The 25,466-nt window shown below is 43.0% G+C and overlaps 1 protein-coding gene across 1 annotated transcript in view; it reads left to right on the top strand.

Annotated features, from left to right (window-relative positions):
* The first annotated feature begins 275 nt into the window (after window positions 1-275).
* The window catches only part of LOC137273424 (valine--tRNA ligase-like), a 33,050-nt gene continuing 7,859 nt past the window's right edge, over window positions 276-25,466 (top strand). Inside the window, exons 1-20 of the mRNA XM_067806110.1 lie at window positions 276-466; window positions 2,268-2,395; window positions 3,372-3,444; window positions 5,606-5,706; window positions 6,170-6,297; window positions 6,726-6,890; window positions 7,911-7,992; window positions 8,575-8,694; window positions 15,639-15,747; window positions 17,724-17,903; window positions 18,556-18,680; window positions 19,614-19,717; window positions 20,052-20,133; window positions 21,130-21,206; window positions 21,450-21,540; window positions 21,859-21,964; window positions 22,221-22,291; window positions 22,891-23,016; window positions 23,504-23,608; window positions 24,169-24,237. Of these exons, the coding sequence (XP_067662211.1) occupies window positions 409-466; window positions 2,268-2,395; window positions 3,372-3,444; window positions 5,606-5,706; window positions 6,170-6,297; window positions 6,726-6,890; window positions 7,911-7,992; window positions 8,575-8,694; window positions 15,639-15,747; window positions 17,724-17,903; window positions 18,556-18,680; window positions 19,614-19,717; window positions 20,052-20,133; window positions 21,130-21,206; window positions 21,450-21,540; window positions 21,859-21,964; window positions 22,221-22,291; window positions 22,891-23,016; window positions 23,504-23,608; window positions 24,169-24,237 (2,100 nt within the window). The 5' untranslated portion in view covers window positions 276-408. The remainder of the gene's footprint in view (window positions 467-2,267; window positions 2,396-3,371; window positions 3,445-5,605; window positions 5,707-6,169; window positions 6,298-6,725; window positions 6,891-7,910; window positions 7,993-8,574; window positions 8,695-15,638; window positions 15,748-17,723; window positions 17,904-18,555; window positions 18,681-19,613; window positions 19,718-20,051; window positions 20,134-21,129; window positions 21,207-21,449; window positions 21,541-21,858; window positions 21,965-22,220; window positions 22,292-22,890; window positions 23,017-23,503; window positions 23,609-24,168; window positions 24,238-25,466) is intronic.

The following is a 25,466-nucleotide window of genomic DNA, read 5'->3' as shown; positions in this document are numbered from 1 at the left end:
GCTAAAAATGGCAGCACGTCAAAGCCTACAATACCCAAACGGCACTCAACGTCGCAAGCGGTGCCTGACCTTACTAAAACGGCATCTTAACTGACCCTTTTACCTGATAAAACGGTACATATCTTCTTTCTCTATGTTTGAGACCCTGTACATATATTATCATTTTATGTTGTTGTTGTTTTAAATCGGATTTTACAGGTCTGATTTGTTGGAGAATCAGCCAAGTGAATTTAGATATGACAATGTTGCCGTTTTAGCCTCGTCCCTCACACCGGATATTGACACCGGTACCGGAAGCCACATGTCAGCCTCGTTGTAAAAATCTCATGCAACACTTTCATCACGGTGAAACTGGCCTACTATAAAAGTACTTAAACTTCTGATCTGTGTAAGTTAAAGTCAACGACGATGTCGACTGAGGACACGGCAGCCCAAGCGAAAGCGGATAATGGAGCTGGAGGTGAAGGTAGGGTCGGATCGACACAGTCGGTTTTCAGCCGGCTGTTCACGTTGCAGCAGACGCTCCGAATCAATGCAACTTAGAAAACTTAGTGATCGGGTCGATTTTCTGTTGGTTGATTGTTACTGTCAGGTGAAGAGTTCAGGACCATTGCAAAGCGCATGTGCATAAGACGTTTTGCAGATGTATGTCATTAAAGTCAAACACCTTTGTGTGGAAGTTTGATGTATCGAAGCAATGTCTGGAATGGAAAAGTGGCTCTTTGAGTGTTTCCCCTTTAGTCATTTAGTCATTTCTTTGTTGTATCGAAGTTCGGATAGGAAGGAGTTGTGCCCCCACCCCCTGTCTTTACACAGTAAAAGAGAGTCCTTCCTTGCAGTAATATTTCAACACTTAAATAGGTTCACTGACTTATGCCTAGTTTAATGATTGTATACGTAGGGTGAGGCATGCATGTAAGTTTGTAATTTAGGTTTTTGCTAGGGTCTAGGAGTACGAGCAGAAGTCTTAGCTTTGGATATCCCAAGTATTTATGCAATACTATGCATATTCAGCTTCAGCACAATGATGGTTGATATTAATTGTAATGCAATCACTGTCACATTTGTTTCATACACAGAATTAGTCATTAACACATGATACTTGATCATGACAATACCTATCCTGAAACGTTTTTATACTGCCAGTGCCATAGTCTGTGCATTAGAATTTTTGTTTGGAGAATATTGATGTATCGGTAGATGTACTACAGCCACTGCAATAAGATTTTCTTCTATTGTCTTATCCTAGTTTTAAAGTGAGTATACTTAGTAAATCATGAGCAAGCTGATACTTATATCAGAGTTCAGAATAATTATCAGTAACACAAATGTCAACAGCCTGTTGCAAATATCTCCCTCACCTGATGTTCATTTTCTGTTGAATTCAGAGATCAAATTTAATGTGATAATTCTGTTGGTTTGTTTTAGTGAAAAGTCTTTGCAGATGTATGACTTGTAGCAGGATTTCTTGTAATAAAATGATAAACGTATCAATCAGTTGATACATTTTGAAGTGAATTGAGCAGTCACTTGTGTTAAAATGCAACATCTGTATTCACTAACACAAGATTCAACACAATTTCTAAACTAATTTAGAATCCTGTTGATGGTTTGATGCATCTTTCAACTACTACTAATGACAGTGTAGTAGTCTAGTGGTAAGGCTTAAAAGATGTGGTTCTGATTACCCTTGGATTCTGGTGCCTGCTCTATTTTTTAGTGATATGGATAAAATAACCATTCTGATACCATTACCCTCTGATAAACATGTTATTAATTTGCACTTTCTTTCTAAGAAACTGTCAAAAAATATAATTATACCTACCTACCTACCTACCTACCTACCTACCTACCTACCTACCTACCTACCTACCTACCTACCTACCTACCTACCTACCTACCTACCTACCTACCCACCTACCATCCATCCATCCATCCATCCATCCACCCATCCATTACCCTAAAGTTTAAAGAACTGTAATTGGAACCACAACATTTTTCTTATTTGGCCTACAGGCGTAGGCTCATCATGCCAAAGATGCAGGTTTGATTTCCCACATGCGCACAATATTAGAAGCCAATTTCATGTACATGCCAGTTGTGAAATTGCTTGAATATTGCTAGGAGGGGCATAAAGCAGTTAACCAAAGTCACTCACAGATAAAAGTTACATGCAAACAGATAAAGGTCTGGATGAAGTGAATCAAGCTATGGTTGTCAAATTACTCAAACCTTGCGATATTTATTAAATCGTAATTTATTTTCAGGTGCTCCAAAGCAAAAGAGTGAGAAGGAATTATTGAAGGAAGCTAAAAAGCAAGAGAAATTAGCCAAACTAAAGGCTAAACAGGAAAAGCAAGCAGCTTTAGATGCAAAGAAGCAAGATGGAGAAGGGGTATGAGCTTCCATGTTTTCTTCTCAACTAGACCCATGAAGATCCGGGTTAGAATTGATCTTCGCAAACCCATGACTGTTGGAAGATGACTAATGGCATTGCGTGATCAAACTTGCTGACTTGATTGGCACATGTCATTGTATCCCATTTGTGTAGATCTATACTCATGCTAATGATCACAGGATTATCTGGTCCAGACTCAATTATTGGCTGACTGCCTCAGGTCAGTGTTCACACATCAAACCAAAGACACAGGTTTGATTCCCCACATGGATACAATGTATGAAACCCATTTCTGGTGTCTCCAGCCATGATATTACTGGAACGTTGCTTAAAGTGGCGTAAAACCATATTCATTCACTAAAGACTGCCCCCATGCTGAGTGTGACGTAAAACTAATCTCACTATTGTCAACTGTTCAAAGAACCGTAATTGAGCACAACAAGTGGATTCAGTAAATCATGGTGGATGTTATGAATTTTATGTTACTTGGTTTGCTACTCTGCAGACCCTAAAATAAAGAATGTGGGAAAAAAGAGTGGTTTATATTACAGTCAGTTTAGTATCACACTCATAAACCAAGATGTCCACCCGATCCGGCCAGGCCCACATATGTAGTACACACTTAATAGTTTGTAGCTGTTTTCTTAAACTACAATACTTGTACCATTGTGCAGTTTTGATCATGGGTAACACAGTGAACACTATTAGACAAAATTTTAATCTTTTACTAACAGAAGTAACTTTTTCATTTTCTTATCAGGCCTACAACAACCCTAATTATCTTTCTGTAAAGTTATAGAATTGAATGGCCTGGAATATTTTGTATTCAAGCACCAAACCAACACATCAAGTAATCCGTAAGGTCATGAATACAAGAATAAAATACCTGTAATTAAAACTAGGCTTTACTGCATCATCCACCCATCCTAAGAATTTACATCAATTTTAATATCAATTAATCTTTTTGTTTCAGAAGAAAGATAAGAAAAAGAAGGAGAGATCAGTGATCACTTATGACATCAAAACAGAAAAAGGATGCAAGAAAGGTTTGTGATGATCAATGTGAACATACTTGTTTTGAATACCTAAGGATGTCAGCATCCATGGCTACAGAAGATCTTGGAACTAAGATTCAGTTGCCATAGTAGTGGTCTTGGAGATACAGTAGCCCCCAGTAGTGGCCAGCTAGATTCAGTAATCCTGGTAGTGGCAGACCAGATTCAGTAGCCCTAGTAGTGGCAGGCCAGATTCAGTAGCCCTAGTGGTGGCAGGCCAGATTCAGTAGCCACAGTAGTGGCAGGCCAGATTCAGTAGCCACAGTAGTGGCAGACTAGATTCAGTAGCCCTAGTAGTGGCAGACCAGATTCAGTAGCCACAGTAGTGGCAGACTAGATTCAGTAGCCACAGTAGTGGCAGACCAGATTCAGTAGCCACAGTAGTGGCAGACCAGATTCAGTAGCCACAGTAGTGGCAGACCAGATTCAGTAGCCACAGTAGTGGCAGACTAGATTCAGTAGCCACAGTAGTGGCAGACCAGATTCAGTAGCCCTAGTAGTGGCAGACCAGATTCAGTAGCCACAGTAGTGGCAGACCAGATTCAGTAGCCACAGTAGTGGCAGACTAGATTCAGTAGCCACAGTAGTGGCAGACTAGATTCAGTAGCCCTAGTAGTGGCAGGCTAGATTCAGTAGCCCTAGTAGTGGCAGACTAGATTCAGTAGCCACAGTAGTGGCAGACCAGATTCAGTAGCCCTAGTAGTGGCAGACTAGATTCAGTAGCCCTAGTAGTGGCAGACTAGATTCAGTAGCCACAGTAGTGGCAGACTAGATTCAGTAGCCACAGTAGTGGCAGACCAGATTCAATAGCCACAGTAGTGTCAGACTAGATTCAGTAGCCACAGTAGTGGCAGACTAGATTCAGTAGCCACAGTAGTGGTGTGCCAAATTCAATGGCTACAGTAGTAGCCTGTCAGATTCTGTAGCAATAGTATTTGTCCCGGTACATGGATGGCCATATTTGTTGACCATGTTCTTAATGGGCTTATTGACGATAACCTTCATGAAGCCCTGCAAAATATGCATGTTGAAAGACTTAACTGATTGAGTGAACAGCGTCTGTAGACTGGCTGATAGCTTGACGTCATATTTCGATTGTTGCTCATAGTATCAATCACTTTATCCGAACGGCCAGACTTGATTATTTTAATGAATGTTTTATTAGCGTTTTCATCAAGTTTGTTATTAACTATGATATTATTATTAGCCATGATGGTGGTCAAGATGAAGTAGTTAGGTAGTGCACACTGAACAAGTCAGAAAATCAGATGCATTTTCAATCCAAATTGATCATGTCTAATGTTTTTGATTGTCCAATCCCCATTCCCCTTCATGTATTTCATAGGCATGGTAGACTTGTTTTACAAATGAAGGTAACGTTATGTAGGGCCTTGTGTATAAGATGTAACCAGAGAGAAGTGAGCTAGTTAAGTAGTTGAAGCATTGGGTCATCATCTTATTATTTCATTACCTAGATTTCTGTTACACAGGCCCTCTAGTTGGTTGATGCTTGTTAAGGAGTTGGCTTGAAAAGAAATTCTCCTATTTTAAAGTCAAGCAGTTTGTGAAAGTAAAATTTCCCATGAATTTATGAAGAATGTACAGATTTACTAGCATTGGCTAATTAGAGGGCTTGCTTCAACCACACCCCTGTTTTGTGAGGACAACACATCACCCATTTGTGACTAGATCTTTTAGTTGAGGATCAAACTCCAGTTTCAGTCAACTTGCAAAAATAACTATAGAGAATTTATAGGTGTTATGAGTGGTGATCGTAAGGGCAATCATCCATGGTTATGTTTAAGTTTTAATAAACTGCATACAATGGTAGTGCAATGATTAGCAAGGCAGGCCAGTTGGGAATTTGACCATATGTCAAATCAAACTGGGTCTTAGGCAGTATGACTAGCCAATGCTATAATAACAAGGCTCACTCACTCACTCGTAACTCACAAGAGTTGGCATCAGGTGGTCATACTTGCTGAATTATTTACAAGAAACAAAATCTTCTTTTTGAACTTTCTGTTAGTGATCATGATTTAGAGCAGATTGTCATAGATCGATCTTAATGATGAAGCAGTGTTAACTAGCAGTAGTGGAGCAGTAGATTGCATGATTTCAGTGCCGACTAACCTAACCTGTTTGTTTCCAGACACAAAGTGTCCCATGCCTGACTCCTACAGCCCCGAGTATGTAGAGGCAGCTTGGTATGACTGGTGGCAGCAGAGCGGGTTCTTCAAACCAGAGTATGGGGTAAGTTGGTGTGCGTGTATACAAGATTGATTGGATTTTTTTTTCCATAATGCTCAGCGATATTCTAGCTATGTGGCAACAATCTGAAAATAATTATGTCTTTGTCAGAAGAAGTCCTCCTTGGGGTACATATAAGCATTTTTGTGTCCATTAAAAATCCTAATGACAATTGTAACTATTTTGATAATAAAATATTTACAAAACAAAAAACTTGATTTTGTCCTATGAAACCACCCTTACAAGGCCCCCAGGGCCCCCTACAGCCAAGAGCAGGTAACTGTGGCCGTCTACCTTGCACCTCCCTTTTCATGCTGTCGTTCGCCAGAACAGTGGCTGTCCATTCACTCTTCTTGGAAGCCTACAATGAAATGAGTCCGCTGAGTACAGCTGTCTTCCATGTATGAGTAATGGAGTAATGTTAGTCCTTTTCTTGATTATTGTCATATTAATGTTCTTGTTACAGGGTCGAGACATCAGTACCACACCATATGAAGACAAGTTTATTATTGTCATCCCGCCTCCCAATGTAACAGGAAAACTTCATCTTGGACATGCTCTCACTAATGCCGTGGAGGACTGCCTCACAAGATGGTGTGTTTGTTCATCTGGCTTAATCAGACTTTTGTTGTAGTTCACATTTACTGAGGTGCTGATAAGTACACATAATATTACTTTGCCTCCAAACTGAAGAAAACATATTCGCTAATATTCCAAGTATGAGAAAATATGCTTGTTTGATCGTGAAGGTCCGGGTTTAGAATATTGGCCTTCAATAACCCATGCTTGTCGTAAGAGGCGACTGATGTAATCAAGTGGTCAGGCTTACTAACTTGGTTGACACATGTCACTGGCTCCCAATTACACAGGTCAATGCTCGTGCTGTTGATCACTGGATTGTCTGGTCGAGACTTGATTATTTACAGAACACCATCATGTAGCTGGAATATTGCTGAGTGCAGCATAAAACTAAACTCACTCACTTTGTCTACAAGAAGTAAGTGTGTCGTGTTTTGTTACAGGCATCGGATGAATGGTAAGATGTGTCTATGGAACCCTGGTTGTGACCATGCCGGTATTGCCACGCAGGTGGTTGTTGAGAAGAAGCTGATGAAAGAGAGGCAACTGACACGGCATGATCTCGGCAGGGAAAGCTTTGTTGATGAAGTATGGAAGTGGAAAAATGAGTAAGTTTTCAGGAATTTTGAAATTATATTTGCAATAAATGGATCAGATGAACCTGTGACTGATGGAGTACATGACATCCAATTTGATGTCAGGACAACTTGGTAAAGGGTTTTCTGAAAATAGACCAACACAAGTACCCAGGTAGAATGGCGCAAATTTGTCATTGTTCAATGACAACAGTTACATGCAATTGTCACTGTATAGTGTCATCAGGGGTTACCGTGGCACACAGTCATCAGGGGGCACAGTGACACAAGATCATCGACACACAGTGCCAGAAAATCATCTGTGTGCACAGTGACAAATAACAAAGCAATCCTAGTGCCAAGGTGATTCTACAAAGCAATCTTAGTGCCTATTGGCACTAGGTTATAGGATTGCTGTGTTCAGTTCCCTTGGTGATAAAATCGCATAGTACAATAACCTTGGTGCTGAAGTGGCTTTGTACAATCACCTTGGTACTAGGATTGCTTTGTACAATCACCTTGGTGCTAAGATCACTTTGAACAATCTCCATAGCGCTAAGATCACTTTGTGTGATTACATTGGCTCTAGGATTGCTTTGTACAATCACCTTGGCACTAGGATTGCTTTGTACAATCACCTTGGCACTAGGATTGCTTTGTACAATCACCATGGTACTAGGATTGCTTTGTACAATCACCATGGTACTAGGATTACTTTGTACAATCACCATGGTGCTAAGATTGCTTTGTACAATCACCATGGTGCTATGATTGCTTTGTACAATCACCATGGCACTAGGATTGCTTTGTACAATCACCATGGTGCTAAGATTGCTTTGTACAATCACCTTGGCACTAGGATTGCTTTGTACAATCACCATGGCACTAGGTTTGCATTGTACAATCACCATGGCGCTATGATTGATTTGTACAGTCAATTGCACAGCAAAGGTAATTGACAGAACGATCACAATTCCAAGGTGACTGTAACTCCTGTAACTTGAGGTTTCTCAATGGCACTGTGGCTTCAAAGACTACCTTGACTATTTCCAGGAAAGGGGACCAGATCTATAACCAGCTGAGGAGACTGGGTGGATCATACGACTGGGACCGAGCTTGTTTCACCATGGAACCAGTAAGTCCTAACACCTATTCCAGTGAGAGATATATAGTTTCCAACCAATTATTCTTTTTCAGAGGAAGTCATTATGGGGGTATTTTTTTCTTAAACCCTCCAAGTGCTACTTTCCTGGTTGTCAAAGCATTATTTTATGACCACACAATCTCACAATTTGCATTTGCCATATTTCATTCCCTACGCATGGTTTTGGCAATATTTAAACAGCAAAACCTATGCCCCTTAACTGTCAGTTACTCCCAGTTTTCTGAATGTACCTGCAATCAAACTTTGTGGGGCATAATCATTTGTTTCAGTATTTTAATGTTTGTAAAGGTTGGTATGTCTGTAATTTATCATTGTTGGGATTTTAAAGGCACAGTATCTTATTACACTTCTCTTAAAATAGATAATGCATGTCTTTCAATAATACTAACTATTAGCCCTCCGGGAAGCTACCAAATGATATTCCAAAGGAAATTAAGTGTTTAGATTACAGTATAAATTTAAGTTTGAATGAAATAATGCAACACTGCATTAAATTGACTCTCACTCCCTCTATTGGTCGAAGTGAACCCCATTGAGTTATATCCGTTACAGACAATGTACAGGGCTGTTCAAGAGGCTTTTGTTCGTCTACATGACCAGAAACTCATCTACCGCAGCGTTCGACTTGTCAACTGGTCTTGTACACTCAACTCGGCCATCTCGGATATTGAGGTAAGTGTAAACTGTCTGCAGCTAATTATTCCTGACACCTAGTGAGAGATAGATATTGGTTTGAACTCTATCTGAGATGATGGGGACAGTTTTTCTTTAAAGAAATGTTATAGGTAGGGAGAAAGATTCTTTTTCAGAAGAAGTCCTCCTTGGGGTACATATATAGCATTAAAATGTCCATTTAAAAATGCCTACGACAGTTGTAACAATATTGAATAAATATTTTACAAAACAAAAACTCGTTTTTGTCTTGTGAGACCACCCCTACAGGGCCCCCACCCGGGCCCCTTAACAGCCAAGAGCAGGTAACTCTCGCCGTGTACCTCATACCTCACTTTTCATGCTGTCGTCTTTGAGGACAGTCGTCCATCAGCAAGCTCTCATACTTAGAGAACCTACGAATTGAAGAGAAATGAGTGAGAAAGCTACGAAAACCGTATGTATGGTTCCTTTTTAACGCACGGGCGGTATTAGGAATGCATATTTCACTCTTTTTCATTCATGAAATGTTGTAACTTTCCGTGGCTACCGTGGTCTTCAGTCATGTGGCTGACAAGATGGCGGGCGGCACGTACCTGGTGGTTATTTCTTCTGCCTATTCTTTTAGGTGGTTTTAAATACAAACCGGATATTTGTATGGTTTTTTACCTTTCTTTTCCATGGTAAAGAAATCCTTATATGCTATTGTATGTTTTCATAAATAGCTTTCTTATTATTTAACGGTTAAATATCGCCAGTGCGTATTATTGTTTCTGTTAAATACTCATGTGTTTGTTGGATTAACGGGCCTTGCTATTAATCATAGCACGGTTCGGTTTTTTCCAGTTCAAGGTGTGTGCTACTTGTAACGCAAAACTCCCCCCGAGGGATAAGCATATTCTGTGCCTGCGTTGCTTGGCGGAGGAAGCTCACGACGAGCAAGGATGCGCCGTATGTCAGGACTTTTCCCCCAGGGCTCAAAAATCCCGTCATGCAGACTTGATCTTTTATAGATCTTTGATCCAGGCGGGGGGGGATATTTGGGCTCAGGAGCCGCCTTCAAAAAAAGCTAAAAAAGATATTAAGAAGGCGTCTTCGGCGTCAGTCTCGGGGGGGGATACGGCAAAACCAGCGAAGGGTACTTCGGTTCCACCTCCAGCGGTGGCTTCTACCTCCGCAGCACCTCCCACTGAACCCTCGCAACCGTTAACATTTGATTTACTTTCGTCTTTGTTACAGCAGCAAATGGCGTCGGTGCATACCCTGATTTCGGATGCGATGTCCGGTCTCCGTCAGGAGATCGGCGTTCGTCCGGAGTCGGGTGTGTATCCGGCTTCGGCTTCCATGGGACTCCCCAGCCACGCCTCTGGCGCCGGTGTGGGGACTTCCATTAGGGGTGCGCAGGAACCGACTTTAGAGTCGGTTGCCAGCCACTCCGAGGTTGCCAGTGTTGGTCATGGGACCATGCCTATGTTGGGAGCGTTGCCGGCGATCCGCCACCCAGACTCAGTCTCGGGCGTCGGGTCTATGGCCTCGGGCCGCTCGGCTCTGCTCGGGCCTCTCTCTCTTTCGGATGTTCCCTCGACCGATCCCCCGGAGCTATCCTTAGATGACAGATCTGAGGTGTCACTCATGGGGGATCGCGCCGAGGAGATAATGGAGGAGGGGGAGGACCGGGGTGGGCCGAGTGAGTTTTCGTTTTCGCTCGGCGCCTCGCTGAGGCAGGTACGGGAGCGTATTGCTTCTGTCCTGCCGCAGGTCGTGGTTGCTTCGGCGACACCTGACCCCGAGGAATTCCGACTGCCGGGTGAGGCTTTTGCCCCAGCCAAGGTGGTGGATTCTCGGTTGCGCATCCTCCCTTCTATTTTGTCAGAAGTGATTAACCCTCTTTTAACGGGAGCGCGGTCACGCTTCGATTTGCCGGAGCTAGACCGACGTTACCTGATGGGTGATCTTGACTTGTATAACCCTCCAGTGGTCGACGACTGTATCTATGCATCGGTCGCCCTGGGGGGTTCCTCTGGCAGCTCCTTAGCTTCGGCTAAGCAAGGACGCCGCCTGCCTCCGTTCACCTCTAACGTTACTGCCCTCAAATCGGCTTATAGGTCGTTTGAGGAGCAGTACCGAAATGCAGCTCAATGCCTTAAGGTCACAATACACGCCGCATATACTTCGGTATTGCAGCGTCGGCTTGTTGACGGCGGCGGTGTTGAGGAGGAGTGTGTTTCCCCTACGCTCGCTCAACAGCTTACGGAGGTGCAGTCACATCTGGCGCGGGACTCGATCAGGTCCTCGGCGTGTCAGATGATGTCTGCAGTTATGGGCCTCCGTAGACTGTGGCTGTCCGTGGCACGGTATTCGCCGGCCACTCAACAAGCGCTACTTTCACTGCCATTCCGGATGGGATCTACTCTCTTCCCGGGAGCGGCATCAGTAGTCCGGGAGGCCGCGGAGGCTGTGTCTACATTCAAGGAGTCTAAACCCTTGTTAGAACAGCCTCACACTTCTCGTGCGCGTCCCCCGGTGCTTTCCTCCGCTTATCCTTCGGCTCCGGCCAAGGACTCTGCTAAGTGGGCACAGCCCTTGCAGGCGCGGAAGGGTAAGGGTAGGGGCAAGGGCAAGGCTGCGGCGCCCCAGCATCCTTTTCCGAGGAAAGGGAAGTCGGCCCCGGCTTCCCAGTAAGTCATCCTCCGGAGCCCTTGCAAGTGATCCCGAATCAAGCAGTCGGAGCACTGCCGACGTCGGGCATTCATTGCCTTCTGCCAAACCTTCCTGTGGGTGGCCGCCTTTCCCACTTCCTGTCGGATTGGGAAAAGGTAACCTCCAACCCCTGGGTCCTATCCACACTCAGGGACGGCCACTTACCACTATGGAAGAGAGACCCGCCTCCCTTTTCCGGAATTCGGCGCACTCCTGTGCCGGTAGTTCCGGAGAAAGCCGAGGTTCTCCGCGCCGAGGTTCAGTCTTTACTGGACAAGGCGGCCATCGAGGTGGTTCCAGGGGGCCAGGAACAAGAGGGATTTTACTCCACTTATTTCCTGGTCACCAAAAAGGACGGAGGGTTCAGACCGATTCTCAATCTCAAACGGCTGAACACTATGCTGCAGGTACCGTCATTCAAGATGGAGACACTACGGTCAGTGATCTCATCTGTAGAAAGAGGCGACTGGCTTACGTCCATCGACCTCAAGGATGCGTACCTGCATGTTCCGATGCATCCCGAGTTCAGGAAGTACCTGCGGTTCTCCTTCGACGGGGTATGCTATCAGTTTCGGGTGCTTCCCTTCGGCATCGCTACGGCTCCGAGGGTATTCACCAAGCTTATGTTAATCCCAGCGCAAGTGGCCAGGTCACAGGGCAGGTGTTGTCACCCGTACCTGGACGATTGACTTATACGAGCACTTGCCGCTCACTTGAGTCGAGACGCAACATTCGCCATAATGTGTATTCTCACCAGGTTGGGCTGGATTATCAATCTCAAGAAGTCAGACCTAGTTCCTACACAGGATCTGATCTTCTTAGGCGCACGGTTCGACACAGCGAGAGGCATAGTCTCCCTGTCGCCGGATCGGATCTCCAAAGTTCAGAGAGTTGTTATGCAATTCCTCGAGTCCCCCTCGGCTTCGGCTCGGGTTTGGCTCCAGTTGCTAGGCAACATGGCAGCGACGGTGGACGTTGTTTGGAGGGCGCGGTTGAGGATGCGACCCATTCAGTACGCCTTGGCGCGAATGTGGTCCCACGGCAGGAGTTACGAGATGATTCTCCTCACTCCGGAGTGGCTCCTTCCTCATTTACGGTGGTGGACAGTGGTAGGGAATCTATCCAGGGGGTTACCCCTGGACGCTCCCTCACCAACCCTTTCAATTCAGACGGACGCTTCCCTCACAGGGTGGGGTGGCGTGCTGGGCGCCCATTCAGTTTCGGGCCTATGGTTACGGCACGAAACGCGCCTGCACATCAATGTGCTCGAATTGAGAGCTGTCCGGCTAGTGTTCCAACACTTTCGGGAGACGGTTCGAGGCTGTGTGGTACGTCTAGAGATGGACAACCAGACGGCAATGACCTATATCCTGAAACAGGGCGGTACGGTTTCTCCGTCCCTCCTAGAGGAGGCGTGGCACTTTCTACAGTGGTGCGACCGGTTCAATGTTCGGGTGTGTCCCGTGTATCTCCCCGGGGTGGACAATGTTCGAGCAGACGCGCTCTCTCGACGTGTCCTAGCTCCTCACGAGTGGATGTTGCATCGGGAGATATTCGGGATTATCTCCCGGTTGTTCGGATCGTTCCAGGTGGATCTGTTTGCCTCTGGGGGGACGAACCAGATTCCGGTGTTTTGTTCTCGGATACCGGATCCGAGAGCCATCGCTCAGGACGCTTTCCAGCTCGATTGGACGGACAGGGTATTGTGGGCGTTCCCACCTCTGCCGCTGATTCCCAGGGTCCTCTCGCAGCTTGCCACCCAACCAGCTCGACTGTTAGTGCTTCTTGCTCCTCTTTGGTCGTCTCAAAGCTGGTTTCCGGTAATGATGAGGTTTCTGGCATTGCCTCCTGTCCTTTTACCCTTTCGACCGGACTTACTATCCCAGAACGGAGCGCCGCACCCGAATCCCAGGATTCAGTGGGTGGCCTGGCCACTGTCAGGAATCGCCTCCAAGCGAGCGGAATTTCTGCACCAGTTGCTGGTGTGTCAACAGGGGGATTCTTGATCCCTTTTCTTCAACTCTAGTTGAAGTACTGGAATTTTTGCAGTCCCGGTTAGAGTCAGGCCTAGCCGCCTCTACTATCCGGGGCTATTCCACGGCCATTTCGGCATTCCATATTCCTGTTGACGGTGCTCTCTTGGGGCAGCACCCTCTTGTTCAGCGTTTTTTAGCGGGTGTGGATAGGATCCGTCCGACTGTCCGGCGGATTAGTCCCCCGTGGGACTTGTCAGTCGTTCTTGACTGGTTGTCCGGTCCTCTTTTTCACGAGCTATCGTCTCTTTCTCTCCAGCTGTTAACGTGGAGGGCTGCCTTTCTTGTGGCGGTAACGTCTGGCAGGCGGGTAGGTGACATTCATGCAATGTCAGCGGATCCTGCTTTGACCGTCTTTCACAAAGACAGGGTCAGTATTAGACTGCCGGATTCTTACCGTCCTAAGATCGCAGGCGCTTTTCATGTTACAGCGCCTATCGAGCTCCCTAAGCTCATGCAGCCTCCCTCGCCCGGTACCTCTCTTCGACGTGCTCACGTCTTAGATGTCCGTAAGACCCTTAGGGCTTATATCAAACGAACTGCTGATATCCGAAAAGATAACCAGTTGTTTTGTTGTTATGGCGGGGGAAGAGCTGGTCTGCCGGCGAACAAGCAAACCATATCTAGGTGGCTTGTCTCTGCCATTTGTATGGCATATACTCATAAAGGGTTACCTATCCCTAATGGGTTAAAGGCTCATTCTGTTAGGGCAGTGGCTACGTCACAGGCTTATGCCGCGGCTCTGCCCATTGAGGAGATCTGCTCTGCGGCTATTTGGAGCCGACCGAGCACGTTTATCCGTCACTACCAACTGGACAAACATTCACGGGAACGTGCTCGGTTTGGCCATACAGTTCTCACCAGTGGGCAGAGTCGTGATTCCCCTAGCTGAATGAGCGTCTGAGATCTCGACTTTGTTTATCATGAAATGTTCCTGGTGGTGGGTTTTCACGAAACATTTCTTGTTATATTGGTGACGGATATCCCCTGGTGGTGGTGTTTTTATATATATATATATAAATATATATGTATTTATATATATATATAAAAACAACAAAAACACAAAGAGAAACTACCTCTAGACGGTTTTTTCACTATTAGCGTCGACATACGCTCATATTTACCCTTGCACTGTTATTCCCGGCACTACTTCGCTGGTTTGGGGGAATATTTACAGTGAATGGCATGAGGTGTGGTCATATGTCCATCACCTTTGCTGGGTTATTGTCGATTGGCTCTTTCGGCCCTATGTTGCCACGCCCCCGCCTGATTGACATCAGCGGCTTGGTGATTGGGTAAGTGTATTCTATCTCTCGCAGCTTCGGCAGTGTATGAGAGTGTGTGTAGGGTACACATCAGCAGACAGAATGCCGCTCCCGACTCACGTTCGTTGGGAGTCTGTCTTATGCTATATATGTACCCCAAGGAGGACTTCTTCTGAAAAAGAATTATACAAACCTGTAGAGGTTATGAATTCTTTGAAGAATGTCCTCCTTGGGGTACGGCCACCCGCCTCCCCACATTCTGTCTGACAATCTCAGCATGAAAAGTGAGGTATGAGGTACACGGCGAGAGTTACCTGCTCTTGGCTGTTAAGGGGCCCGGGTGGGGGCCCTGTAGGGGTGGTCTCACAAGACAAAAACGAGTTTTTGTTTTGTAAAATATTTATTCAATATTGTTACAACTGTCGTATGCATTTTTAAATGGACATTTTAATGCTATATATGTACCCCAAGGAGGACATTCTTCAAAGAATTCATAACCTCTACAGGTTTGTATAAATTTGTTACGTGTTTTCAGGGCATAAATGTCCTGATGGAGTTGGAAAACGGAAACCATGTTACAATTTGTGGTAATTTGTGGTACAGCGCTTGTCATGTGTTTCTTGGCCAAGTGCATTGTATCCCCAGTGGGGACCTATTTTGTGAGAAACGTTTATAGACCGAGAAACCACATTTTGTTCAGGAATGTCATATTGGAAATGCTTTATGAGTAGCAGATTTTACAGCAAACATTTAAACATTTAATATTTGACCACACACATACACACACGCACGCACACATGCACACACTCACACACACCTATGTCAATTTATTAACCTATGCTTAACTCATCTAATTACTGGCAATGTATTTGTGATCCCACAATGCTACAGTGTATCGTACCACTGTACTGCCAATATCAGGTTGTGATGCCTGTTCCTGTATGTGATGGTTTATGTTGCACCCCAGGTAGACAAGAAGGAGATCCCAGGACGCACCATGCTAGCTGTACCAGGCTACAAGGATAAAGTAGAGTTTGGTGTTCTCATCTCTTTTGCTTACAAGGTCGAGGGATCAGGTACATATACTGTATTAACATATCTAATGTACCGTGAGGCAGTGAGGTAGCCCAGTAGTTTAAGCATTTGCTTGTCACACCAAAGACCTGGGTTCGATTCCCCACAAGGGTACATTGTTTGAAGTCAATTTCTTGTGTACTCTGCTGTGATATTTCTGGAATATTAGCAAACTCTAATGACCTGTGAGATGTACAATGTTGTTGTAGCCTGAGTTAAACATAATTGATTCCATTTTGCTTCATTGTCCATAAGCCTGTTTTTAATGTGCTGAAGCAGATTGGTTTGGATTTTTTTGTTCCAAAACTTGTACTTTGGGGTAGCTTAGGTAATATTTTACTTGTCATATCAAAGCCCTGGTTTGAGTCCGAGGTTGGTACAGGTGTTCAAACCTGACTACCTAGTGATTTTCCTGTTGTCATTTCGTAAATTATATCACTTTGTCTGACTAGTTAAGTTGTAATACACTTTTAAATCATGCAAGATTATGACCTGATAAAAATGTTCATAATATTAGTAGCTTAAAGGTCACATGCAACCAAAAAATCAAACATAATTAAAACACATTTATCACTTATTCATGACATATAATATACATTGCTGCTTCTAAAAAAACAAATAAACAAAATTATAAGCGTACAATCGCGAATCAAAAGTGCAATATTTGTACTTGGGCTTGCTTCCCCCAAAACGAAGCCCTCAGGAGACCAAACCCATTCATAGCGGGTGGATATGCACTCAAGTGTAACGACGGCTTCCGATTGGCTGTTTCATTTGCTGATATGCTGAGGATTCATTGTGTGTACAGAAAGATATCTGTTTGATGGGCATTTTAGAAGTATAGCCAGTCACAAGAAAGTAAGATTCTTTATGGATAACAACTTCTTACCTGATGCGTCGTTTCAGTATGGATTCATATACTGTTGTCAAACAAAATCATATACACGAAAAGAAGTCATTATCCATGAAGAATATATATAGAGATGTTTGGTTTGGAAAATACATGCTCTCTGAATTTGCGCTCGATCCAATCAAAAATCATGTCAGTAGAGATGGTAAACTACTGCGTGGCTGGAATCTGTCATTCGTCAAAGCAGGACTTGAAACTGACAAGAGTTTACACCAGTTTCCGTCAGATCCACTCATCTGAATAAGATGAATGTAGTTTGTTTGCAACCCACAGACATAAAAACATGTCATGTGTATCACACGTGCCTAATTACATAATGTGGCAGACACGGGACTCGGGTGCACAAGTCATAAATCAACTTATTTTTTTTATGTCGTATAGTCTGATAGGTGTTAAGTTCAAATTGCACATGGTCAATTGATTGAAGCTGTGTATTGCATGTTGTCTTTAGCAGACAGGCAGACAGACATATAGGTGTGAATAAACCAGACACTCAGCTTTCTCTGTGACAGAGACTGCTTGCCACAGTCAACAAGTTTTTTTTATGTAACGAGTAGATTATTTACTTGTTTGTGTACTCAACCAAGATTAGACTACTGCTCATGACCTCAGACTCTGGGCATGCATACTGTTTCAAGTTCTGAAAACCTATTCACTGCGCATGCGTTATGGACGAATCGGAGCACAGCTGTTGAAACCAGTTTTCCCCCCAGCGCTGGGGGGAATTTAGTGAAACATTTTAACTCCGATTTCGCAGGCTTTTTTTCATCGCGTTTTTTTTTCAACTTTATAGGTTGAATTGGCATTTTTTATGATTTGTTTCAGTAAGTGCATACCGAAAGGTACTAGAATCTGCAGCGTTGTGTTTTACATTACATGTGACCTTTAATGATGAAACTGGTGCCTACATTCAAATTTCGGGCTAGTGAATTATTTTGTTTGCTAGTAACTTTAAGGGATAACTTGCCTGGCTAATGAAATTTGGAAACTATTTCACATAGTGTTGATCCACTTGTTTTTCTCTGAAATGTTACCCAAACCATGTCTACATGGAAGGCGTTTGTTTAGATGAGGAGATTGTGGTTGCGACAACTCGTATTGAGACGATGCTGGGTGACACAGCTATCGCTGTTCACCCTGAAGATCCCCGCTACAAACACCTACATGGCAAGAGCGTCATTCACCCCTTCTCAGACCGGCGCCTACCCATCGTTTGTGACGACTTTGTAGACAGAGAGTTCGGAACAGGTAGGAGTCAGTCCGTGTCTTACATATATACTGCATACCATGAAATAAATCTCCATAATAGTGCGTGGATGTATGCCATTGAAAACATTTTCCAGCCGCACCTTGTTTTTAGAAAGGGATGTTCCATCTAAGTCTCTATCACTCATAAATATATTCTGTTTTGTAGGGTAGGTTAGAGAGAATCTCAGTGGAAAGAATTAGTAACAATTAATGACATAATAATTGTGTCACTGATGATATCATTGCATAAACTATTGTGATTAATTGAAGCTATAATTTACACACAAATATGCAAAGTTACATCTATATTGATGAGCTGCGTTTAAAATATACTCGGAAAGCTGTTTTTGCCAGTAATCCGTGTCACCAGTGACAAATGATGTGCAAAATGCCTTAGGACATTTTTTTCAGGTATTTAGTTAGCCTGTAGGCCACCCCTACTCACTGTTCAGAAATCTTTAGTGGCTTGTCTTATGACTGAAGGCGAGGAGAAGCATAATCATAATCATTATAAATCATTTTAGAACAGACCTACAATGTACTGACAGGTTGGTTGAGGAGTGAATGGCAAAGTTTCTAATGTCTTCAGTAGTATTGGAATTGCAAAATGATAGTGTTTCTTGACTTCCCATACCATATCCTTCACTGACAGGTGCTGTAAAGATCACGCCTGCCCATGATCACAATGACTACGAGGTTGGAGTGCGTCACAACCTGGAGCAGCTAACCATCATTGATGAGAAGGGCAATATAACTGGAGACTGTGGACAGTTCACTGTAAGTGTCGCCTTACTTATAACACCACTTAGTGCACTAGTAGAAGACATGATAACTTAAACCAACACTTAATGCTGTTATAGAAGACAGGGTCACTTGAAGTGACACTTAATGCTATAATAGAAGTTGGGATCACTTTGAGCAACCCTGAATGCTTTGTTGAAGACAGAATCACTTAAAGCAACACTTAATGCTATAATGGAAGATGGGAACACTTAAGCAACATTTAATGCTATAATAGAAGACAAGATCACTTAAAGCAGTACTTAATGCACTAAATGAAGACATGATCTGTTAAAGTAAGACATAATGTTGAATTGAAGACAGGATCACTCAAGGCAACACTTAATACCATAATAGAAGAAGGGATCACTTTATGCACCACTAAAAATGCCTTAGACACCGTCCACTAAAGCAGCACTAAATACTCTGAGGGAAGACAAATCACTTTAAGCAATACTTTATGCTATGATAGAAGACGGTACCTTAAGGCAGCACTTAATGCTCCGAGAGAAGAGGGATCACCAAAAGCAACACTTACTTTAATGGAATCCAAGATAATTGAAGTAGCACTTATGATGTCATGGATACTGCATATAATGTTCTTTTATCAAATTTAATTTTCTTCTATCATGTTCATATCATGTTATGTCTGTGTGTTAAAGACTATGTACAACAGCACCAATATCGAAGATGGCGCCTTGATCTTTCATTATGGGTTATTGCATTGATTGCTGTGTTCAAATACCTCTGAACTTTAAACACAAGAACTGAGATAATGTTAGTCTTTTCACTATGTGCTCGACAAGGACACATAGCGTAAAATCCTAAATAACTCCCAGATCTAAACAGTAACAACCATGGTATAACCAAATCATTCATTTTTTACTGGAATGCAATGCTTTTATAGCAGGGTGTATTACTTAATTTCAGGGCATGAAGAGGTTTGACGCAAGGAAAGCTGTTCTCCAGGCCCTCAAAGAAAAGGGCTTGTACAGGGACACCAAGGATAACCCGATGGTGGTCCCTACATGCAGGTAGGTGTTGTTTCCTCACTCAGTCTCAATGACGTCTTCTTTCTACTCCCTATACAGTATTTCTATGTCTGGAGGTCTGAAGACATCTGTACAATGGTCTTATCTGGCAGTCGTCATCAAGGTTTGACAAATCTGTACCCTGAACAGTCTTATCTCTATTCCCAATACAATGCTCCCTTGTTCCGAGATCTGAAGACATGTCTATAGTAGTCTTATTTGGCATTCAGAGTTTGACATATCTTTGCCACAGAAAAATGAGTTATAAGTGACCTCAAAATTAAGCTGCATGATTATCTTCAGTCAGTCATGTGTAGATTCCCCTTCATTGTTTCAGTCGGTCCAAGGATGTGATTGAGCCCATGTTGAAGCCACAGTGGTACATTGACGTGAAGGACATGAATGCTGCAGCAATCAAGGTCAGTTTTAGTCAACAAGATCAGATCCTGCATGATTCCTACACCTTAGACCCATGATCATTCAGTCAACCACTGGTTTGTCATAAGACTGCATTTATAGCCTGTCATTGTATCCATACACCTTAGACCGATGCTCACTCTATCAGCCACTGGTTTGTTGTAAGGATACAGTGGTAGTGTCTTTTTACAAAACACCATAGACCAATGCTCATTCCTTTAACCACTGGTTCAAAGATGCAGTGGTAGTGTGTCATTATACCCATACACCTTAGACCCATGCTCTTTCCTTCAACCACTAATTTGTCTGAAGGCTGCAGTTGTAGTCTGTCATTGTACCCATACACCTTAGACCGATGCTCACTCTATCAACCACTGGTTTGTTGTAAGGATGTCGTGGTAGTGTCATTTTACCCCTATATCTTAGACCAATGCTCATTCCATCAACCACTGGTTCAAAGATGCAGTGGTACTGTGTCATACCCATACACCTTACACCCATGCTCATGCTTTCACCCACCTGTTGTCATTTGGATACTGTAGTAGAGTGCCATCCATGAACATCTTTGACCTAGGCTCATGATGTCAACAACCCGTGTAGGTCCCGGGGTAGAATAGGCCTCCAGCAACCCATGCTTGCCATAAAAGGCCACTATGCTTGTCGTAAGAGGCGACTAACAGGATCGGTTGGTCAGGCTCGCTGATTTGGTTGACACGTCATCAGTTCCCAATTGCGCAGATCGATGCTCATGTTGTTGGTCACTGTATTATCTGGTCCAGACTCGATTATTTACAGTCCGCCGCCTTATATCTGAAATATTGCTGAGTGCGGCGTTAAAATAAACTCACTCACTCACTCACTCATAATGTCAACTACTAGTTTGACTGGTCAAGGTTTATTTAGCCGAGTACAGTGATTTCCATATACTAACAGTAAACATGCTTAAATAATAAGTCATCCAGGATGAGGGTCTTTAATTATTTGTTTATGTCGTCCAGGCTGTGAGGGATGGAGAGCTGAAAATTATTCCAGAAATGCATGTCAAAACGTGGAATTCCTGGCTGGAGAATGTCAAGTGAGTTTGCAGTTTATTTACACTGGAATCTGCTGTCCATGTTTTTATCTTTTGTGTCTTTAACCAACAGGAAAGGAATGTGTAATGAGTTTAGATAACGTGTGTTCATATGAAATGAAGTTGAATGCCAGTGTTTAAATCTCCCTTTTATCCAAAAGCTGCTCATGTCTCAGTTAATGCTGGACTAGTGAAGACCAGCTGTTATATGTCTTATGATGTTGATGTATGGATGTTTGTGTGCAGGGACTGGTGTATATCACGGCAGCTATGGTGGGGTCATCGTATTCCCGCTTATTTCGTCACTGTTGATGACCCCAGTGTCAAGCCCGGCCAGGTAGGTCACCAAGTTACTCATTTTCTGGCATGCCAGTACATCCATGTTTAATGGCATAACTTGTGAGACACTTGACCAGGATTAATATACTGTCTCGTATATTAATCATCTGTATGCAGTGTGTTGTTCAGCTGTATGCAGTGTGTTGTTCAGCTGTATGCAGTGTGTTGTTCAGCTGTATGCAGTGCATTGTTCAGCTGTATGTAGTGCGTTGTTCAGCTGTATGTAGTGTTCAGCTGTATGTAGCTTGTTCAGCTGTATGTAGTGTTGTTCAGCTGTATGTTGTGAGTTGTTAAGCTGAATGTGTTTTTACTACAGGACAGTGATGGGGACTACTGGGTGTGTGGACGCACAGAGGAGGAAGCTCGACAGAATGCAGCCAAGAAGTTCAATGTTCCAGTTGAAAAAATCTCCCTGAAACAAGGTTGGTAAACCAGAAAACTTTACAGCACTCACATCTTCTTCATCCTGCTAATAAACAGATGTTTTATGTCAGAGCACATACTAAAGCTCACAAGTTTGTTTTGAAAAGTTACCGAAATTGGGGTTAGTCTCTGACAATGCAGTTCAGACCTTGCTAGCTGTGGGTCTTAAAGGTTGTAGCTTTCAGCCATGGTTGTGTTGTTCTCAGGCTGCTGTGAGGTACTGTGACTAAGGAAATTGCCACTGTTGTATTTCAGATGAGGATGTGCTGGACACATGGTTCTCAGCAGCCCTCTTCCCATTCTCCATATTTGGCTGGCCAGACCAGGTGGGTTGTGACTTGGTTTCTAACAATAGGCTCTAACATATAGTATTCCCACAAGTTATTGAGAAAGTTGTCTAGGCAGATATCCAGTACATGTAAAAGAAATGTAGTAATGCTGAGATATTATTCTCTTGCATGGTTTCCCTGCCCCAGTCTTGTGCTCAATCTCCTGACTGAATATTCTGTATATATGTTCATTGTAGACTGTAGACAGTAGACAGAGGAATGTCATGTCTACCAGGTAGCCTAGTGGTTATAGTGTTTCCTCGCCAAAGACCAGGGATCAATTCCCCACATGGGTACAAAGTGTGAAGCCCATTTCTGGTGTCTCCTGTCATATGGCTGGAATATTGCTACAAGCAGCATAAAACTAAACTCACTCACTCATTAATAAAGGACATTATGGTTTGTAAGATTAAAAGTGTCATAAAATATGATAGTCAAAGAAAGGGTTCACTCTTAGTGAATTAAGATTGTAATTTCCTTCCAGTCTGTCTTCTGCTGTCTTCATATGCAGCAGCAGAATGAGGTTTCTCGGAAAGCTCCTTATCCAAGTGGCTTACTGAATTGTCTGTATATCATGGATGTTTCTTGTGTTGCAGACTGTGGACCTGGACGCTCTCTACCCTGGTACACTCCTGGAGACTGGGCATGACATTTTGTTCTTCTGGGTGGCAAGGATGGTGATGTTTGGACAGACCCTCATGGGGAAACTGCCTTTTAAGGAGGTGAAGAGAACAATCTTCTGCGTGTCATGCCATATTTCATTTAGATCCGTGTTGAAAGTGGCCTTCAACAACCCATGTTTGTCATAAGAGGCTCATGATGTTGATCACTGGATTGTTTGGTCTAGACTCATTATTTTCAATCACCATATAGCTGGAATGTTGCAGAGTGCCGTGTTAGACAGCAAGAACACACAGCTATACACCTCACAGAGGTTATCAGAGCACTGATTCCGGGATATAGCAATATTCTAGCTATATGGCGGCCTGGACCGGACAATCTAGTGATCAGCAGCATGAGCATTGATCTACGCATTTGGGATACGATGGGATACACACCATCCTATCCTGTTAGTCACCCCATATGAATAGCATGGGTTGCTGAAGATCAGTTCTAACCTGGATCTTCACAGGATGTACAGCTGTATGAATAACTATGTTTACAATCTGACTGTTGATCCTTGGTTCATGTTTGTTTATGCTGTTGTAGGTTTACCTGCATGCAATGGTGAGGGATGCCCATGGAAGGAAAATGAGCAAATCTCTGGGCAATGTTGTTGACCCCATCGATGTGATCCAAGGAATCAGCCTAGAGGTGAGTGCTGGGCCTGTTCACATCCTCAGTTAGGCAAACCTAAGTGCAATCCACGAAGTAATAGAGTGAGTGGATATGGTTTTACGCCACTATTTGCAATATTCCAGCAATATCACGGCAGGGGACAGCAAAAATGGTCTTCACACATTGTACGCATGTGGGGAATTGAACACAGGTCTTTGGTGTTACGAATGGAGACTTTAACCACAAGGCTACACCACCACTCCTAAAGTAATAAAGCATCCCCCAGACTGCATATTTCTAGCTGTTCTTTCAGTCCTGACCTGGAAAACCCTTACTCTGGTGTTTTCCAGCTTCCAAAAAACCTCACAACCCTAACGTCAGAGAATTTGTTTGAGCGCATGGCCAGTACCTATCCTGTTATACAAACCCTCTGTTTAAAAGTATATAGCAGCCTATGATTAAGACTGAAAATTCAGATCAGCAAATATATTACTTTTAATATTTAGATGAAAACAGTGTCAGTTTCAATATGGTACGTGTACTGTTTTGAAAGACTAAAGTTTTAATTTACTCACACAATACATATTTACATCCAGAGTCTTAATGAGCGTCTTCTGGAAGGAAATTTGGATGAAAAAGAAATCAAGAAGGCCATAGCAGGACAGGTAGGTTTTACCCTGAGAAAGCGTTTCAAGTGATAAATGGATTCTAACCCTGAATTTTAAAGTTAAGTTTGAGACTATGTTAGCACAGAAGACAAGTATGTTTAGGTTAGACTGGGTTACAAAAGGTCCAAAGCAGCATGTGCTTCTTGTAAACGGCAACTAATGCAGCAGTAGTCATGCTGATTCCTTTGTGCTCATTTTATCAATCACTGGTTTTATGGTAAATTGATTTGGTTATATACAGACAAGTACCATCTAGCTAGAGTATTGCTGGTTTCAGCATTAAAGAATGGAGATATAACAAACCTTCATTAGAATGATGAGGCAGACTGGCATCCTTCCTGTTGTATCTCAGGTATTGAATAATAATTGGTCTTTGGATCAGTGTTTGAAATACTTTAATTTGTTAGTTGGCCATCAGGGCCTGTTGCCACCTGCAGGTTTTGAAATCTACTGGCCCTGAATTTTGTTAAAGTAAAACCAATAACAATCCCTTCTGGATTCCGCTGCAAATATTGAAGAATTCCGCCGGTAAATTTAAGCAAATTCTGCACCCTATTTCTCAATATTCTGCAAAAAACATTTAGAAAAAACAACAAAAACATTACACAGACCTTCAAAGTTAAATTCTCAAATACAGATTAAAAGTTATGTCGACAGCACACATCACATCTTGAGTAAGTTTGATGACAAAGCACCCACACCTTTTGCTGTGTTTGAGAATTAAACAATCGCTGAAAGTTATTTCTCTCCTCTCATTCGTAACTTTGATGCAGATGAACAACTTGCGGTTTCATGCAAACAACAATAATTGAGAACGTAACTGCAGTCTCAAGTTCATCTAATAGTAATTGGAACATGCCTAAAACATGCTTTACTAATAAAGTATCTTTAATCATGATTTTGAAAATGTTGTCACAGTAAATATGTCAGTTCGTTTTATGTGTAACCGATCCTTCTTTTGACATTAACTCTACTTTTCATTTCAACTGTCAGTCAGTTTTCACTCAATTTTTAAAATAAGCAATTTCCGTGGCAGAAAAGTGATAAATTCTGCGTGAAAATCCATTTTCCGTGGACTTCCGCTTTTCTGCATGGAAATGTAAATTCCGCGATTTTCTCTGCAACTGCGGAATCCAGGAGGGACTGCAATAAAAACGAAATAGACAACACTGTACGCAGTTTCTACAAAATCAGTTTGCAACCTCATAGAAACATTTTTATTTGTT

This window comes from Haliotis asinina, chromosome 2, assembly GCF_037392515.1.
Source record: "Haliotis asinina isolate JCU_RB_2024 chromosome 2, JCU_Hal_asi_v2, whole genome shotgun sequence".
NCBI lineage: Eukaryota > Metazoa > Mollusca > Gastropoda > Lepetellida > Haliotidae > Haliotis > Haliotis asinina.
The sequence above is the reverse complement of the archived record's forward strand: the minus strand, read 5'-3'. Positions and strand labels throughout refer to the sequence as shown.